General features: G+C 54.3%; 2 protein-coding genes across 2 annotated transcripts in view; one reads left to right on the top strand and one right to left on the bottom strand.

Annotated features, from left to right (window-relative positions):
- The window catches only part of NR2C2AP (nuclear receptor 2C2 associated protein), a 13,142-nt gene extending 5,283 nt beyond the window's left edge, over positions 1-7,859 (bottom strand). Inside the window, exon 1 of the mRNA XM_020884550.2 lies at positions 7,781-7,859. The gene's annotated coding sequence lies outside the window, so the exon portion shown is untranslated. The remainder of the gene's footprint in view (positions 1-7,780) is intronic.
- NCAN (neurocan) overlaps positions 7,812-19,371 on the top strand; it is a 24,752-nt gene continuing 13,192 nt past the window's right edge. Inside the window, exons 1-7 of the mRNA XM_020884539.2 lie at positions 7,812-7,888; positions 8,806-9,216; positions 11,860-12,034; positions 12,145-12,272; positions 12,794-13,087; positions 14,187-14,786; positions 14,984-16,462. Coding sequence (XP_020740198.2) covers positions 7,816-7,888; positions 8,806-9,216; positions 11,860-12,034; positions 12,145-12,272; positions 12,794-13,087; positions 14,187-14,786; positions 14,984-16,462 — 3,160 coding nt within the window. The 5' untranslated portion in view covers positions 7,812-7,815. The remainder of the gene's footprint in view (positions 7,889-8,805; positions 9,217-11,859; positions 12,035-12,144; positions 12,273-12,793; positions 13,088-14,186; positions 14,787-14,983; positions 16,463-19,371) is intronic.

The raw sequence follows: 19,371 nt of genomic DNA, 5'->3' as shown, positions 1-19,371 counted from the left end.
GGGCATAAGTGTAATGATTGCCCCAAAGCCACAGCCTGGAGAGTCTGGAGTGAGGGTGATGGAATCCTCTGGGGTTGGCAGCCCTCTGAGGGGCAGACCTGGGTCTGATTTATCCACCGGGGCCTGCATGGGTACTGCAGGGCCCAGCTCAGGGTAAAAGGATGCTCACTTGTTTCTGCCAGGACTTGTTGGTCCTGGCAGGAGGTAACCTTGGGAACCTGGGTAAGTGGAGATGACAGTAGGCAGGAGAGGGGGTGGCCAGGGAACACCTTGGGCCACAACTGAGTGTGCTGGGCGGTGAATATGAGTGAGTGTACTGTGAGTACACTCTGGGGGCCTGTCCCCGTGTCAGCGACTTGGTGTCAAGTGGTCGTGGCTGGGCGCTGACTGTCTGTAGGTATGCCCATGGCCATAATCATGCTTGGCTGTAAACAACACGGGGCAGATGTGAGCTGTTTGTGGCTGCCAGGAAGGCTAAGTTTCCATGGGTATGCACAGCAACAGTTGTGTTTGAGTGTGAAGGCGCTAGGTGCAGCTGGGCTCAGAGTTGCTAGTTTGGTTGTACCGTGGATATGACATGTGCGTGGCCTGTTGACTTATATGTGGCCTGATCAGGTGTGGCCGGCTGTCACTGTATGTCTGGGATATGACTTCGTATCAGTGGTTGGTAGTGATGTTGTATGTGACAGGTGTGAATATGCTTGCACGTGCCCTGTCGCTATGTCACCTTTGGTGTGTGAGAGGCATTTCAGGGGACAGTGTCTGTTCCTGATGCCTAGCTCTCCTGGAGAGTCCTGCCTCCTAGCTCATTCTCTGGGCAACCAGCCTCCTCCCCTGTTCCCGCCCCCGACTCACAGCAGTCCCTGGCCTAAGACCCAGTGTGGGGGAGACAGAGAGGGCACGCAGGGCTGAGGGTGGGAGGCCGTTGGCCCATTCCCAGTGCAGGCCTATAAATAGCTCTTTGAGCCCAGCAGATTCCCAGGCAAGGTTGCCTCATTCAAGCCCCCAGCAACAGCCTGCTCCCAGGCCCCAGGCCAGTCCCTCTAAGCTCAGCCCTGGCACCAGTGAGGGGAGCCAGGGAGTGGGGAGGAGCGGGGAGGGAACAATTGGGGGGGTTCACGGTGGGGATTCGCTTGGTTCGGAAGCCGCAGACCTGGTCTCCCACTTGTTCAGAAGCGCAGTCGTGTCCAACTCTTTGTGACCCCATAGACTGCAGCATGCAAGCTTCCCTGTCCTTCACTATCTCCTTGGGTTTACTCAAACTCATGTCCATTGAGTCGATGATGCCATCCAACCATCTCATCCTGGGTTACCCCCTTCTCCTGTCCTCAGTCTTTCCAGCATCAGGGTCTTTTCCAATGAGTCGGCTCTTCGCATCAGGTGGCCAAAGGATTGGCTCTTCAGCTTCAACATCAGGGCTCCCGCTTGGCCCCTATCCATACTCGGCAACCTCAGGCAGGTGGTCCTATCTCCCTGAGCCTCAGTTTTCTTGGCTGGAAAATGGGCAGCAGCTTGATAGCAGCTCCCAGCTTGTGTGTTTACTTCCCATTTCATTCTACCAGTAACCCTGTAAGGCGGTTTACTTTTAATGATCCCCGTTTTTGTCAGGGAAACTGAAACACAGAAAAATGAAATGGCTGGTCCAGAGTTACACTGTTAGGGATTTCAGAGAGGATTTTTTTTTTTTTTTTTTTTTTGGCCATGCTTTGAAGCCTGTGGGATCTCAGTTTCCTGACCAGGGACTGAACCTTGGCCATGGTAGTGAAAGTACCGAATTCTAACCACTAGACCACCATGGAACTCCTCAGAAAGAGGTTTTGAACTCTGGACTCATGTGGGCCAAACTGCGGCTCCCACACGTGTCACCCAGACTCCTGTCCCTGCTGCCTGCCACCTGCAGACACTCCCATTAGTGTGATCCCTGACCGCCATCCGTCTTCTGCGATGAGAAGTTCCCCTGTGTGTCACTTTGGTGCCTGCGGCCACCACTAGCCCACCCCAGGACAGCAGGCTGACACAGACCTTCCAGGGCAAACTTGCTCCCTTGGGGTCTTCCCTCATCCTTCACTCATTCTCACCCCCTTTTTGGTAATCTTGCTGAAACTCACCCTCAGAGATACAGCCGCACACATACATGGATGCAGGACACTCAACCAGTGCAGCCCTTCTGGTGCTGAGAAACGAAGACCCTGGGAAGAAAGGCTTGCTGGGGAGAGAGCTGATTTCTTTATATTTTTGTCCCCTCTCGTTTCCATTTTTCATTATGGGGAAATACACAGAACACAAAATTTACCATTTGAAAGTGCACGAAGTGGCAGTCATCCACATTACTGTGCAGCCATCACCACCGTCTAGCTCTAGAATATTTCCAGCATGCCCAAAGGAAACCCTGTGCCCATTTGCAGTCCCTCCCTGTCATTCCCCTCCCCCAGCTCCTGGTCATCACAGTCTGATCTCTGCCTCAGCATTTATCGATTCTGAACATGTCATATAAAGGGACTCATACGGGGACCCTTGTGTGTCTGGCTTCGCTCACTCAGCATATTGTTTTCAAAGTTCATCTATGTTGAAACACGTATTAGTACTTCGTTCCTTTTTACGGCTGAATAATATTCCATTGTAGACTCTTTAAGATCTGGGATCTCCCAACAAAGACATGCACATCCCCCCACCATCAAAGCAAAAATATTTCTGTAACAACAATACCTGGTCCACCCCAGGTACTCCATAAAAGCTGACTAGATGATAGAATGAATGGATGAATGATAGTTCTGACTGGCACTGGCAGAAACAGCCTTAGGTGTGACACAGCTGGGCTCTGACTTTGCAAGTCTCTTACCAGCTGTGTGACCTAAGGAGCTTCCTCTCCTCTCTGAGTCTGGCTTCCTCTCTATACCTTGGTGTAAAACAGTAACTGTAGCCAAAACTGTTTCAAGTGTGAGCCCTGGAGAGCTAGACAGACCAGGATTGGAATCCCAGCTCTGCCCTTGGCCTAGCCGTGACCTTGAGAGAGACTTCATCTCCCTGGGGACTCAGTTTCCCCATCTGTAAGATGGAGCAGGCCCCACCATGGGACTTCTGGGGACACTTACTGTGAATGGGAGGAAGTCTGGCACAGTCGTCTCTGGGGTGGGGTGAGTGGTCGTAGGAGTGGGGAGGGGATTTTAGGCAGAGGGAGCCCCCTCCCTCGCACAGTTGGAGGCTTCAGGCTGGCGGGGGCGCATGCGCAGAGCAGCCCCGCAGCCCCTTTATAAGCGCTGAGGCGGCGCTGGGGCGAGCAGAGCGCAGGGCGCAGGGGTGGACCCGGCGGCGCGGATTGAGCCCAGCTAGCGTCCTTTGTGCCGGTCGACCGCCCCGGGATGCATTGGCGCTAGGAGCCAGGTGGGGCCGGTCATGGGGAGGGGGTTACGTTGAGGGAGAGCCTACGGGATTCACACACAGCTCGAGACTGGGGAGGAGGGGCTGGGATCAGAGAGAAGCCCCTAGCATGGGGTGGTGGCTCAGAGGGGGAGGGAAGCCTCGAGCCCGGGAGGGAACGCAAACTAGCGGAGGGCTTGAGAATGTCAGGGGGATTCGGATTTGGGGGTGAGGTTGTCTAGAGAATGTGGAGACGACCCTGCGATGGGGAGGGGCCGGGCTGGGGGTGGGTCTTGGAGCTGGGGAGGCACCGGGAACCAAGGCTAAAGAAGGGCCGCCCCAAGTTTAGAGGTAAGAGGGGAACAGCACCCACTGAGCATGGGACTCCGGAACAGGGCACCCCGTGTCTGAGCTGAGACACCCCAAGATTTTAAGTGGGGATTCCCAGTTTGCAGATGAATGCAGGATTCCAGGATGGACTGCAGCGGTGAGGGGGCTCCCCAGACCAGCCTGAGCCCGATAGAAGGGGGTCTGTACAAAGACTGAACCCCCATAGGGAAGGGGTGTCCTGCTGTGTCTCTGCCCTTTTGGCTCAGGTCTTGTTACCACATCTTGACTTAGGCAGGAGGCTCTGGGGGCGCTCCATCCCATGGTGCTTCCTGTTGTTTCCTGGGACCTAGAGTTGGGGTGCTGTCCCTTCTCTCGGGAAGCACGCTGTGTATCTGAAGTGAATACTAGGTGAGAGCCCCTTAAAACCCGCAGCTATCAGAGCACCCAGTCGCCAAGGGGGAGCTCCCCGCATACTTTCACATCTGGCCACGTCCTCGCCACTAGACACAGACCCTTGCCTCGCCCCATCAGTCCTCTCTGTCCGTATGGACGTATGTGGAAGTCCTGGATTGGTTTGGGGGAACAGACACTAGGAAGGAAGGGGCTGGGGCCCTGGGCCCAGCCTGGGCAGGAGCGACCCCCATCCCTGTGTGCGGGGCTTTGTTCCTCTCGGCAGCATTAATGGGAGACAGCCAGGCTGAAGAGAGGGTTGGCGCTGGGCCCCAGCGGGGGTTGTGGGGGAAGGGCAGGGAGGGAAGCCTGGGCAGACCATGGGACCCCAGAACCCCAGCAGCCTCGCAGGCTTAGGGACATTCCCAAATGGAAGCTGTCCCCCAGGAGCCAGGGACTTGTGTGTGTGTGTGTGTGTGCGCGCGTGTGTGTGTATGTGTGTCTACCCCATGCTGGGAGGAGGTAGATGCTCATGGTGTCCTCTGTGAGTCTAATGTGACCAAGGTTGTGTCTTTGTCAGGAAACTTGTGCCGGGGCCACATCTCCCGGTTGCAAAATGATGTGTGCCCACCAGTCACCAAAGCCACAATTTATCCAGTCTGGTCTGTGCCAGGGGCTGGCAGCTACATGTGTGAGAGTGTGTGAGGAACTGTGTCTGACAGAGTGGCCTCATCGAGGGGTTTCCATGGGGAGCCTGAGACTGAGGGTGTGTGTCTTTGTGCAGAAGACATGCTGCCTGCCTTGTAAGTGCCCATATTGTCTCTCTTTGTTAATGTCACTGTGAATCTGTGAGTGTGAGTCTCCAGGGCTCTGAGCCTAGAGTGTGTGGCTGTGTATGTGTCCCGTGTGTACAGCCAGGTCCCCTCCATGTGATCGGCAGTGTGGACCCTGGGTGGGGGAGCGTGAGATGTGGTCTGTGTGCAGAATTGGGGGGCTAATTGGCAGGGGAGACATTGGCAGGGGTTCGGGTCTCCAAGCGGCAACCAGGGCTGATTTACTGAGCCTGGCTTCCTTTCTCCTCCAAGGAGTTCCAAGCGTTGAACCCATGCACACAAATACACCCTGACTCCAAGGCCAGTAACACATACGCGTGTGTGCTCATAGCCTCTGCTAAGCATTACTGGTGCCCACACACCCAGAGACCACACTTGGTCCCCCGTGCCCCACGCAGCACACACTGCCACTGTGGACCCTCATACATGGTCCATACCACAGAGCGCATCCTTGCCTGGACAGTGCCTCGATGCACAACCAGGCGCAAACACGCAAAAAAGCGCCTGCTGGCAAACTCACCCTCACTCAGTGCCTTCTGAGACAGGAGGTGAGTGTGAGGGAGGGGGAGACGCGCGCGCGCGCACACACACACACACATCTCTCTCTTTCTTCCTGGCCACCCCTCCCCCAAAGCCCCACAGGCCCCTACTTGCATATGTATGAGACTCATGCATTATTAATAAGGGGACAAGCCCCAGACAGCTGTGTAAATGCTCACCTCTGGTGGCCCTGGGGAAGAGGCATTTTAAGAGAAAGGGTGTGGGTGTGTGAGGGTGCCGTTGAAGGGGATGGGTATGTGTGGGAAGGTGTGTGTGGCAGGACGAGTGTGCACCTGAACCCGTGTCTGTCACCTTGTTGTATATTTGAGTGTGTACACAAGCCTTTGTGTACAAGTAGCTGTTGTGAAAGTGAACATTTCTTAGGCTTCACAAGTCAGCTCATTCCATTCTCCCAGTAACACTCTGAGGTCTGTGCTGGGTGAAGCCCATTTTACAAGTGGGAAACTGAGGCACGGAGTGATGAAGCAACATGTAGGGAGTAGAGACAGGCCTTGAAACTAGTCATGAGGATATAGTGTGAGCTCTTCATCGTACAAAGTGTGTGTGTGAGGGGTGTGTGGTTGTGCATGTGCATGAGAGTTCTCTGTACTTGCCCCCTCCTAAGGCTTCCCAGGGGGCATTAGTGGTAAAGAACCCGCCTGCCATTGCAGGAGACGTAAGAGACACGGGTTCGATCCCTAGGTCAGGAAGATCCTCTGGAGCAGGGCATGGCAACCCACTCCAGTGTTCTTGCCTGGAGAATCCCACGGACAGAGGAGCCTGGTGGGCTACGGTCCATGGGGTTGCAAAGAACCGGACGGGACTAAAGTGACTTAGCATGCATTCACACAAGGCTCTCCTGGAGCAGGCACAGTCCAGGGTCCTACCCCACCCTTTAATACCCATCCAGGACTTGAGCTATCAGGGGACCCTGCCCCGCTCAGGGTTCTGAAAGGGAGAAATTAGGACAGCCAGGGATGGAGGTTGAAACTGCTGAGGCTTACAGGTTGGTAGTTAGGGACACCATACCAGGAGCTGACCTCTGCCCTGCTGTGCAGTCCTAGGCAAACCACTCACCCTCTCTGGACCCCGAGTCACTGCCTAAGAAGGCAAGGGGAGTGGGCAGTGCCACTGTGTTGCCGCCCCAAAGTTCAGCACCACGGACAGGTCCCCGGCCTGCCTTCCTACGGGGCCTCTGAGAGCTGAAACCCGGCCGGCCCCGCGGTCTCCCACAGGACCCTATTCCGGACTTCATCCACACTCCCCTACTCAGGGCTATTCTTTTATCAGGAAGAGGGTGCAAGGGCTGGCTTTATAGGTAATGTTCTAACTTCCCATCTGTCCCCACCTGCTGAGGCACATGGGTGGGGGAGGGGGACACCGGGAGGGGGCTTTCAGAGGAGTGGGAGGCTTTAGGGAGGAGCCATACCCCAGGGTTTCTAGTCTCTGGAAGAATGTGAAGTCTGGGAGGACACGCTGTGTCCCAGTATGTGTAACGGGCTTTGCTTACAGGTAGTGCTCCGTGTTTGTGCGTTTTATGATCATGTGCCACACCCTCTAGAGAAGTCTGGACCCACAACAGGAGTTTCTCTGCGGATCTAGGAGGCCTCCACACCAGTCAGTGTGAATTCAGAGGGAGGATGGGATGGGCAAGGGCGAGGCCCCTTCCTCCAGCTGGGACTTGGCAGCCCTTCAGAAATCCCAGAAACCAAGAATAGAATCTTGGCGACAACCAGATCCTGGAATTGAAGCTGAGAATCGTGTCAGTCAGCAAACCCAGATTACAGGCTGGCTTGGAGGCCAGCCTGCTGCCAGAACTGGGGACCCCAGACAGACTAGACTGGATGTTGCCCTCTAGGAGCCCCCGGTTTGATTTAGGAGGCCAACTTGAAAAATGGGATTTTGATCTTGGCTGTTAAAGTCAATAATAGTAACAGCTGAAATTTACCCCTTCATGCCAGGCAGTGCTAAGTATTTTGTATGTATTGACTATTGACTTATCTATTCCTTCCAACTACCTGATGTTAACCCCATCTGACCTGCAAAGAAACTGAGGCACAGAGAAGCTAAGCTGTTTGCTCAAGGTCACACAGCAAGGAACAGGCAGGGAGACAACCCCAGTTTGATTCACCCCAGCACTAATGCTCTGACCATCAGACTTCACTTGCTGGGGTTCTGAAGTTGGCCCTGGATTTGGATCCTGGATCTGCCCTTGCTTGTTGACTGTGTGACCTTGAGTGATGCATGGCCTCTCTAGCCCACGTTTTCAGATCTGTAGAGAGGGAGGAATTGGTCCTTTCATGTCAACTATCTAGAAAGGATGTACTCACCCCTTACTCCCTCTCCATCTTGTTTCAGGTCCAGGATGGGGGCCTTGTTTGTCTGGGTCTCAGGCCTCCTGACTCTGCACATGCTTCTCTTTGTGGCTGGGGAGCAGGGTGAGTTTGCTCGTGAGGTGGGAGAGGCTGGGGTCTGGAAAACTGACAAGATGGGGCAGCCTTTTAACTTGAGAGTCTTCTCCTGCTGGTTCTCTGGCTTGGTCTGGAGAATAAAATGGAAATAGATGAAAAAAGTCTTTGAACAGTCAAAAGCGAACAAGACACCTGAGAGGTTATTTTTAGTCATTGCCAGCAGAGGCTAGAGGTTTCCGCCTCTCACTGTTTTGCTGAGATGAGCTGAAGAGAGGAAGAGAAAAAAAAAAAAAGAAGAGGGAGAGAGAATAGTATGAAGATTGATTAGTGATGCCTGCCATGGATGTAGCAATAGAAATAAAACCCTATATGCCTCTCTCTGGCATCCCCCCCAGTGGTGGTCAAAAGGCCAGACTTTAGAAATGCCTCCTGATTTGCTCTGTGGCCTTAAGCAAGTATGATGTCTGTGAGCCTCAATTTCCTCGACTCCCCCAGGAGAGGATGAGAGATGGCTACCTCTGCAGATGGTTATGAAAATCAAATGAGCTGATTGCTATTTATAAAGTGCCTGGTATATAGAAGGTACTCCACAAACACCGTTTCCCTTCCGATGGTTGCCTCTCGTTTAACTTTTAGGGAAACCATGGCTCAGAGGAGAACACTGACTTTTCCATGGCCACGTCAGTGACACTGAGAGTCAAATCTCTGGTCTCCAGGATCTGGACTTTGAGTGGAGGCAGAACTATGAAAGGATTCAACCCGGTTGCCTCTCTTCTGCTCACAGATTGGGCTGCAGATCACAGATCTGTGTACTGCCTTGTGATGTTGTATAGGCAGCCTAACCTCTCTGGCCTCAGTCTCCCTGTCTGTAAAGTGAAGAAAACTGCAGTCTCTGCTGGTCCTTGCCTCTCAATCAGGCCCTCTCTCCACCTTCTCCACCCCAGGCCTACAGCACACCACCGCAGCTGCAGCCACTGCTGAGAAGGGGCTCCACATGCAAAAAGTGGGGTCTGGGTCAGTCCGGGCTGCGCTGGCAGAGTTGGTGGCCCTGCCCTGTCTCTTTAGCCTGCGGCCACGGCCAGGTGCAGCTCGAGAAGCCCCACGGATCAAGTGGACCAAGGTGCGGACTGCATCAGGCCAGCGGCAGGACTTGCCCATCCTAGTGGCCAAGGACAACGTGGTCCGAGTCGCCAAGGGCTGGCAGGGACGTGTGTCACTTCCCGCCTACCCCCGGCACCGGGCCAACGCCACGTTGCTACTGGGACCACTGAGGGCCAGCGACTCCGGGCTCTACCGCTGCCAGGTGGTGAGGGGCATCGAGGATGAGCAGGACCTGGTGCCCCTGGAGGTGACGGGTCAGTTGGGGGAAGGGGAGGGGCCAAGGCTGGGACGGGGAAGTGCACTCACTGAATGTCATCTTAGAAATCACTCCTTGGGGAATTCCCTGGTGTCCAGTGGTTAGGACTCTGCACTTTCACTGCCAAGGGCCTGGGTTCGAGGGCCTGGATTCAGTCCCTTTTTGGGGGGTTAAGATCCCACAGGCAAAAACAAAAGAAAGAAAGAAATACTCCCTGAACAATGATTTGCTCTCAATTCTGATAGAATCATGGAGAAAGTCTCTGTGCACACTCCTCTGTCTTTAGCATCTCTGTTCTTTAGCTAAGAGAGAGCAGCCTCTGACTACTCTCTTACAGGCCACAACATTTCACAGGATTTCACAACCTGCAGTCCATGTCATGGTCGTCTGCTTTCACATAAGGCAGAGGATATTGGTTTTGTATTTAAAATAGGAATACAAATTTCCTTTTAAAATAAATATATGTTTTTTTAAAAGGAAAGCTCTTTTTAAAAAGTCAATTGAAAATATATATTAAGGGGACTTCCCTGATGATCCAGTGGCTAAGACTCCACACTCCCAATGCAGGGGGCCTGGAGTTTGATCCTTGGTCAGGGAACTAGATCCCACATGCCAAAACTAAAGATCCTGCATGCTACAATTAAGAGCTGTGCAGCCAAATAAACAAATAATAAACATTTAAAAATGCAGGTAGAATTCATTTAAAAATTATAAAAAGGAAATATATATTAAGGAAATGATAGTCCTCAGATATCTGTTTATCCAATTCCTACATTAAATTCTTTCTGTTGAAATATTCAGTGTAGTTTCTGTTTTCCTAACCAGTCAAGATGAACAAGGCAAACAAATATATATTTTTAAATTATTAAACCAAAGTCCTAGAAAAGGGCATGACACACAGAAGATGCTCGATAGATATTTGAGCACTGAATCAATGAATGGATCGTTGTGTGTAGAATACCCTGTGGACGCCTACTGGGAAGTCAATTTCCCTTAACCTATGTTGAAAAGTGGAAGCGGAAGTGTTAGTCACTCTGTCCTGTAGCCTGCCAGGCTCCTCTGTCCATGGTATTCTCCAGGCAAGAATATTGGAATGGGTTGCCATGCCCTCCTCCAGGGAACTGTCCTGACCCAGGGATCAAACCCGGGTCTCCCACATTGCGGACAGATTCTTGACTGTCTGGCCCCCTGGGAAGCCCTATGTTGGCCATGAGGAAAAGTCCCTGCATCCCCCTGTTCTGGAGCGCAGTCTTTCCACGCCCAACAATGTCTCACTGTGTATTTTATGGGGTCAGACAATCATTCCCTTTCTAAGGCCTTGTTCTCAAAACGATAAACCTCAGAGAAAACAGAAAAGTGATGAAAGAAGGGAATTCCACCTCTGGGTTTGTTTAGTTCGTTCATTCTACCAGACATTTATGGAGCAGCTACCACATGACAGCCTGGTGCTGGAGACACAGCCTTGACTGAGACACAGCTTCTGTCTTCTGGGCGCTCTCAGTCTAGTAAGATGGAGCAAAATGTTTAATTTCTTTGTGTCGCTCAGCCATTTCTGTCATCTCTAAATCAGAATTTGAGTCACAGTGAGCTTATTGATGCTTCACATCTGATAAACCAGGATGTGAATTACATGTTACCTTCTCCAGGAAGCCTTCAGTGACTCCATTTCTAAACTGGGCAAGAACCACATTTGATCACCTGTTGCTCTTTGCTTCCTCTCTCAGTGCATGTACTTAGCTCCTAAAAGGAAGAATCTCTCTTTCACTCTTCTCCATGCCTTCTGTTACCTCCAGACCTTAACCCTGGCATGAAGAATGCTATCTTTGGAGTCCAGATCTTCCTGGATACAAATTCGGGCTCTCCCTTACACTGGTCATGTGGCCCTAGAGTTGTCCCTCAACTTTTCTGAGCCTTCATTTCCTCCTCTGGAAATGGGGATAAGCATAGGGTTGTTGTAAGATTTCAATGAGATAATGAGTATAAAGGGGCTTCCAGGATGGTGCTAGTGGTAAAGAACACACCGGCCAATGCAGGAGACTTAAGAGACCTGGGTTCAATCCCTGGGTTGGGAAGATCCCCTTGGAAAAGCCTTGGAAAGGGAATGATTGGTCAACCCCATAAAATATGCAGTGAGGCATTGTTGGCTCATGGCCAACATAGGGCTTCCCAGGTAGCTCCGACAGTAAAGAATCTGCCAGCAATGCGGGAGACCCGGGTTTGATCCCTGGGTCAAGAAGATCCCCTGAAGGAGGGCATGGCAACCCAAGCCATGGACATTCTTCTTGCCTGAAGAATCCCATGGACAGAGGAGCCTGGTGGACTACAATCCATGGGATTGAAAGAGTCAGACACGACCAAAGTGACTTAGCATGTACGTACATAGTGCTTATAAATGTCTTTTACATAGCAAATATTTAACAAATTCTAGCCCTTTACGGCCATTACCAGTCTCCTCATCTGTAAAACCAGGGTGTATCAGTCTCACTCCCCATCATTGCCCCAGCACTATGCCTGGTGCTGAGTGAGCAGACTTTGTACAGGGCAGTGCAGGGCAGTCTAGGTGGCGCATTCTGTAAGAGGGAGGTCTGTGCTTGAGAATTTCAGCGTAAATCAGCTCCCTATCCGGGGTGTTTCTGCATAGGTGTTGTGTTCCACTACCGAGCAGCGCTGGATCGCTACTCTCTGACCTTTGCTGAGGCTCAGGAGGCCTGTCGTCTCAACTCAGCCACCATTGCAGCCCCGCGGCACCTGCAGGCTGCCTTTGAGGACGGCTTTGACAACTGCGACGCCGGGTGGCTCTCTGACCGCACTGTTCGGTGAGGGGGTACACAGGGTAGGGAGATGGAGAGCTAGCCCCTGGAGAAAGATGTTCCTTGGGAGCCCCAGGAGCACAGATCTGAGAGAGGCCGCCACCTTGTCTTGTCAGGTATCCTATCACCCAGTCCCGTCCTGGTTGCTATGGTGACCGTAGCAGCCTTCCGGGGGTGAGGAACTATGGGAGGCGAGACCCACGGGAACTCTACGATGTGTATTGCTTTGCCCGTGAGCTGGGGGGTAAGTCTGGGGCTGGTAGAAGGCCCCCTTCTCTGAGCCCCTTTATCCTTCCTGACCCCCATCCTTCCCTAAGTCCTTGCCTAGCTCTCCTAAATTTCCCTCTCTAAACCCACCGCCAAGACCTGGACCCACCGGTTTTTCCTCCACTCCCTGAGCCTCTCACCTCTGTGCCCCTTCCCTTTCTCTAAATCTCTCCCCCTTCCTGCCCCCTTCTCCCTCTTCCTACTTCTTCCTCCTCACACCTTCCCCCAAGCCCCTTCCTCTTTCTGAAGCCCAACTCGTTCAGGCACCTCAGTTACCCCATTTCTGAAAAAAAAAAAGTGAAGCCCCCTTTTAGCACTGCCTGAGTGGCAATGAGAGTGATGCTGTGGCGACGGGGGAGCGCAGCTGCGCAGCCTCCATCTCGTTTAGCCACATCCCCAATCCGGCCAGATCAGGGCTATTTGAGACGGGAACCCGTTCCCGGGCTCCGGGGGAGGGTCCCTGGGACACCTCTGACCTTCTCCCGCGCCCTCCCGCAGGCGAAGTCTTCTACGTAGGCCTGGCCCGCCGCCTGACCCTGGCCGGCGCGCGTGCGCAGTGCCGACGCCAGGGCGCCGTGCTGGCCTCGGTAGGACAGCTGCACCTGGCCTGGCACGAGGGCCTGGACCAGTGCGACCCGGGCTGGCTGGCCGACGGCAGCGTGCGCTACCCGATCCAGACGCCGCGTCGGCGCTGCGGTGGCCCAGCCCCGGGCGTGCGCACCGTATACCGCTTTGCCAACCGCACGGGCTTCCCGGCACCTGGAGAGCGCTTCGATGCCTACTGCTTCAGAGGTATGTGTGAGGCCACGCCCCTGGAGGGTGCTTCCCCTGGTGACCACGCCCCAAGGGCGTGCGCTTTGCTAACGGCCACGCCCCTGGAAGTTTGGGTTTCTAGTGGAGGCGGAGGTCAGGCAGGGGAGAAACAGGTTGAAAACCTACTCCGCGGTGAGCCACGCCCCCAGGGGGAGGTCACATCCCTGAGACAAGCTTTCCGTAGGAGCCTCGCTGCTACTTAGGACAAGCCCAAGGCAAGCCAAGCTCTGCGGGGAAGTCCTGTTTAGTGTGTGGTCTAGGTCTTCCAGGTGGCGCTAGTGGTAAAGAACCCGCCTACCAATGCAGGAGACACAGAAGACGAGGGTTTGATCATTGGATTGGGAAGGTCCCCTGGAGAAGGGCATGGAAACCCACTCCAGTATTCTTGCCTGGAGAATCTCGGACAGAGGAGCGTGGGTCGCAAAGAGTCGGACACGACTGAAGCGACTTAGCACGTATGTCTCCTGAGACCTCTAAGAGATGATCTCAGACCTCTGGATGGAAAGTTTCTTGCCTGGAACCTTGCGCAGGAGCACCCGCTGGGAAGGGATTAATGCCTCGGCTAGCCACGACCCCTAAGCAAGGCCACGGCCCCAGGGACAGGACCAGGGGATGACCCTCGCCCTTGGGTTGGTTCCACACCCTCAGAAGCCGCCAACCTCAAATCCAAAGGAGCTGAGTCTTATGTGAAAGGGCAGGGGTTGGGGGGAATCTCTTCGTAGGGAGGCCATGCCCATTAGGCGCTTTCTCTCCCTGGGGAGGAGCCACGCCCGGGTCTGACCTGCCCCCCTGAGAGTTGGCGCTGCCTGCACTTCACCCACCAGCCAAGATGTCTCTTGACCCTTTACTGTGACCAGTTGACTCTGACCTTGACAGTGGACCTGTCTGAACAATGGGGACGAAAACTTTGCACCTCCATCTCTCAGTCAGGGGGATCCCAGAAACAACCCAGAGAGTCAGAGGGGCACAGAGATACGAAGATCTGTGCTGCAGCATGCTGGAATTATGGGTAGACTTCAGGCAGGACTTCCCAGCTAGGCCCTGGGCCTAGCACAACCTCTTCTGCTTTCTCCCACAGCTCATCACCCCACATCCCAACATGGAGACTCAGAGACCCCCTCATCTGGGGATGAGGGGGAGATTCTGTCGGCAGAAGGGGCCCCTGCTGGAGATCTGGAGCCCAGCCTGCAGGAGGAGGAGGAGGTAGTCACCCCAGACGTCCAGGAGCCTCTGGTGTCTAGTGGGGAAGAAGAGTCTCTGATCTTGGCAGAGAAGCAGGAGTCTCAAACGACCCCCAGCCGTGCCCCTGGGTTCCCCACATTAGCCTCAAGTCCTGCCCTGGAGACTGAGGAGGTGTGGCTGAGCACCGTGGCCCCCAGCCCCGGCAGCGTGGAGGCAGGCACTGTGTTGGGCACGCACGCAGAGACAGCCCCAGCCAGCACCACACCCAGGAAGAGGGAGCGCTTTAAAGGGTTGAACGGGCGCCACTTCCAGCAACAGGAACCCCAGCAAGGGCTGAAGGGGGCACTTGAGGCCAGCGTCCAACCCCCGACCCCAGAGGCTACTGGGAATTATGTGGAGCCTCCCATGACCACTGGAGCCACAGACGCCTTGGGGAGTGGCCAGAGCCAGAGCCCCTGGGCTGTGCTGACAAATGAGGTGGAAATGCCCAGAGCTGGTGAGTGGGGTCCCTGGGGGAAGTGGGACCTGCCTGGGGATCTAAGGGAGGCAGGGGAGGAGGTTCCGAATCACAGCTGGGTCCCCTGGCCTCCCCAAGCCTCTGAAGACCCCTCTTCCTCAGGCCCGGAGCCAAGGAGACCATCAGGAGAAGGAACTGCCGAGAGATAATTATAATAACTGTTGATATTGTTTCAGGTTCCCTTGGTGGCAGGAGCCCCCAAGATCCCTGGCTGTGGCCCCCAACCGTGGTCCCGCCCATCATCCCAGACCCCAGCAGAGCCCTTGACCTGGAACTAGGAGAAGCCAAGCGCTTTAGTGTGAGACCAGTCACCTCCGACCTGCCCTGGTCCCCCTCGGAGACCACTCCCAACCCCTCCAGTGGCCCCAGCCCTGCCCCCTGGGAGGCTTCTCCCACGGTCATTTCTCCAGACCTCCCTGTGATGGCCATGCTTCGCGCCCCCAAACTGTGGCTTCTATCACAGGAGCCTCCTACACCGCTCCCCACTGAGGCCAGTGGAGTCAAGGGGCGTAGTGTGGCCATGGCCACTGCCCCGCCCTCCCCTGCCTCGGAAATGGAAGCCAGTCCACAGGATCCCATCCATCCAGAAGTGTATTCCCTGCCCTCCTCCTCTGGCCTGGCAGGACAAGATGGAGAGTCCACATCCCTGTCTCTCAGCGGCCACGGAGGAGGAAGTCCTCCGGCCCCTTCACAGGCAGCCATAGACACACAAGCTGGAGCCAGTCCTAATTCCCCTGGAGTAGACTTTGGAGAAACGAGGGGGGCCAGCCCTACTGAGCTCAGCAAAGCTGAGCACCCCGGATCCAGCCCACAGGCCTCTGTGGACGGGAATGTGGGGGCAGATATCACTGTTTCTGAGACTGCCACTGAGCCCCTGGGAGCCAGAGGCGTCTCGGAGTCTGAGTCAGGGGTCTTCAACACAGCAGAGAGTCCCACCTCCAGCTTGCAGGCCTCCATGGATAAGACGCAGGGAACATGGGCCTCACTGCACAGGGGAGGGCTGGACCCCCACTCCCTATCTGCACCCTTGGGGGTCCCTGAAGTCTCCTTGATGCCCAAGGTCACCACCCCACATTCGGGGCCTTGGGCTGCTACAGGTGGAGGAGTCACAGTGGATCCTATGGATTCCACAGTCACACTGGACACCAGCGATGCTGTCGGGTATTGGGAACCTGGATCCCACATGATTGAGGGAGCCAAAAGCTCCACCTTGAGCCCTCAGATGGCTGTGGATACAAGTGTGGTGACATCCCTCACGTCCTTGGACCTGGGGGACAAGGTCGGGGTCCTGTCCCCGTTCACAGTGGCCTCCTCAAGCTCCCGGCCCCACCCAGAGCCAGAGGGCCAGCTGGTGACCCAGGGAACACTGGGAGCCGTGGAGCCTCCACAGGAGGGCAGCCACTCGGGGGACCCCATTCTTCCTCCCTGGACGTCGACAGCAGCCAACAAGGACGAGCCCATTTCAGTTTCCTCAGGGGAGACTACAGTGCCGTGGGACTCCCCCAGCACCCTGCTGCCTGCCTCCCTGGGCCCAGAGGAATTTGAGCTGGAGGTCCTGGTGGGGAGCCCAGGTGTGGAGAGCTTCTGGGAGGAGGCAGCAAGTGGAGAGGAGCCCGCCCTGCCAGGGACTCCTGCAAATGGGAGTGCGGAGGAGGGTGAGTTTGAAGCTCGTGGTCTCATCCAGGCCACTGTGTTGGTGCTCAGGGACCTGGGGTTGGGAGGAAGGATTGTCCTTGGTGCCTGGGAAGGTTTCTAGCAGGGGCTGGTGTTCAAGATGGGGGCTCATCAGACAGAGCTGAATTGCAGAAAGGGTGTTCCTGGCAGAGGCACCAGCCTGGGCAAAGGACAGGAGGTGAAGTTGTGTATGATGTGTTTTGCACACCGTAGTGGTTAGGCGATGATGAGTGGTTGGGCAGAGTTTGGTTTGGGGAATGAGTACCATCAGCAGATCATGTTCATGTCCTCTTTGAGCTGACAGTGCTGGGCAAGGCTGGGGTCCTGCCTTCAGCGATGCCTCTGTCTGAAGGTGAGGCTGGCACAGACCTCCCCCTAGGGGGGAGCAGAAGGAGGAGGCTTGGCAGGGAGGTCTTCCTGGACAAATGTTGAACTGCAGCTGAAATCCAGTGGTGCACATCTTGAGGGACTTCTTGCCACATGGAATGTGTGTGCTGGGAAGGGTGGGAGTGGTGGGCATCACCCCCATTTTGCAGAAAGCAAACTGAAGCTCAGGGACATATGTCACTACCAGCCAGTCAGTGATCAAACCTCAAGTCCAGATGTGCCTTAGTTGCTCTGTGCCCAGTGGAGTCCAGAGAGAGCCACCACCCTGTTCTCCTGAGGTCAGGTCTGCCCATAACTCAGCCTGCAAATTCCAGCCCTTTAGTTTTTAGGTCCTGTCATATTGAGCTATTTTTTTTCGGTCAAGTGAGCTTTAAAAAAAAAGAAGCAGCTAATTAAAAGACACTTTTTCTGAGTTGCAAAACACTCTTATTAACACAATTGGTTTTACACTTGCTCCTTTTTTTGAAGGCAAAGTGTCATGGCGATGGAAACGGTGGATGCAGGGTTTCATCGCCCACCCTGTCATCTCTGGGCTGTGTCTGGGGCCCCATCTTCTTTTCTTAGATGCCCAGGAGGCAGGTGGACCCTGGGCAGGGGCACTTGCATTGGTAAAGGCTGATGATCATCGGTGACTGCTTTTGTGTTTGGATTATTTTGAGCACTTTACTGGAATCATCTTGGTTAATCTTTTTATTTTTAAATTAAAAAAAAAATTTTTTTATCTTTTGGCCACTCTGTGCAGCATGGAGGATTTTAGTTACCTGAGCAGGAATTGAACCCATGCCCACCCCCACCCCCTCGCTGCCATTGGCAGTACAGAATCTTAACCACTAGACCACCGGGGAAATCCTTAGTTGATCCTTTTAATGTCTTTAGGGAGCAAGTTCCACTATGATTCTCCCTTAATAGATGGGGAAGCTGAGGCACAGGGGAGTCAAGTGACTTGTGCAGAGTCTTGCAATTGGGGAATGTCAAGGATAAAGTCTGAATCCAGGCTGTCTGACAACAGTCTTTGTCTCAATCTAAGATGTTTATTTCATTGGCGTAAATAAAACAAAATGCCCTGAGGTTTCGGAGAGGGGGGTAGGCTCATCCTGGGAGGGGGCAGAGAAGAGACTGGTTGTGGAGGATGGGTACGGAAAGCAGGCTCAGTGCCAGAGGAACCAGAGGAGGAATGGTCAGACAGTTAGGAGGGAGACCACGTAGCAGGGTGCTAAGGAAAGTGCGTTGAGAGGAGCCCCCGGGGCCCTGGCTGGATCTGTGCTGGACTTGGTCGGTTTTTTGGCTCCAGACTCAATCCATTGGCAGCCGGGGCGGAGGGAGGCAGCCAATGCTGGGGGAGACCCAGGCGCCTACTCACCTACTGCTTGCAGCAGAAATGCTAATGAAGCCAAAAATAAATGCAGCACCAGCAAGCGACTGAGTCACCGCCAGTCCGTGGGCAGGTGTCAGCGGCACGGGGCACCTGGTGGGGCTTACGCGTCCTGCCGCCTGGCAGCCCCACGTGTGTGCACACACGTGCCCCGGTGGCGCCAGGCACAGACATAGCCACAGGCCTCTCTGGCCATCCGTGAGGGCACAAGCCACCACCCCAGGGACAGGCTTCTGTCATTGCAGGAGGACCAGCGGCTGGCTACCTTTACTCAGTTAGCAAGCAACTGCTGAGTGCTGGCTGTATTCCAGGCACGAGGGTGAGATCGAGTCAGCTCTGGAAGCTGACCTTCTAGAGCAATTCTCTAGAACTTTCCTAGCGGTGGAAATGTTCTCAAGCTACACTGTCTAGTACGATAGCAGCCAGCCCTTGGGTCTTCTTTGTTGCACACAGCGTCTTTTTTTGCTGTGGCACACGGGCTTTTCATCCTGGCACACAGGCGTCCCTCCCATTGTGGCGGAGGGCTCCGGAGTGTGTGGGCTCAACAGTTGTGGAATGCAGGCTTGGTTGCCTGGCGGTATGTGGTATCTTAATTCCCTGACCAGGGATTGAACCTGTATCCACTGCATTGGAAGGTGGATTCTTATAACCGGTGGACTACCAGGGAAGTCCCAGAAATACAGTTTAATTTTTCTTCCATTTTACTTAACTTAAATAGCTAGGTGTGACTGCCATGTGGATCATCACCTCGCTTGCGGGAGGCATGGATAAGAAATGGTGATCTTAATAAATTATACTGGAGGTTAGAGAGTAAGAAAGACAGAAGAGAAAAACAAAGCAAGAGATGAGGGATGCCAGTGGGCAGTTTGGGTTTTGGAAGGGGTTTAGGATGAAATCTGAGCAAGCCTGAAGGAGATTGAGGAAGGAGCCATACAGAGATCTGGGAGGATGAGAACTTCAGGCAGAAGAATTGGCTTGTGCAAATGCCCTGAGGTGGGCCTGTGATTGGTCCAGTGAAGGAACGGAGGCCCAGCATGGCTGGAAGCTGAGTAAGAGAAGGAGGGAGATGAGAATCAGGCAGGGAGATACTGGGGGAGGTTGTATGGGGCCCTGGGGGCTGAGGTAAGGATT

The sequence above is a fragment of the Odocoileus virginianus genome, chromosome 3 (genome assembly GCF_023699985.2).
Source record: "Odocoileus virginianus isolate 20LAN1187 ecotype Illinois chromosome 3, Ovbor_1.2, whole genome shotgun sequence".
In the NCBI taxonomy this organism is placed as follows: Eukaryota; Metazoa; Chordata; class Mammalia; order Artiodactyla; family Cervidae; genus Odocoileus; species Odocoileus virginianus.
Note: the sequence above shows the minus strand (reverse complement) of the source record. Positions and strands in the feature narration are given on the sequence as shown.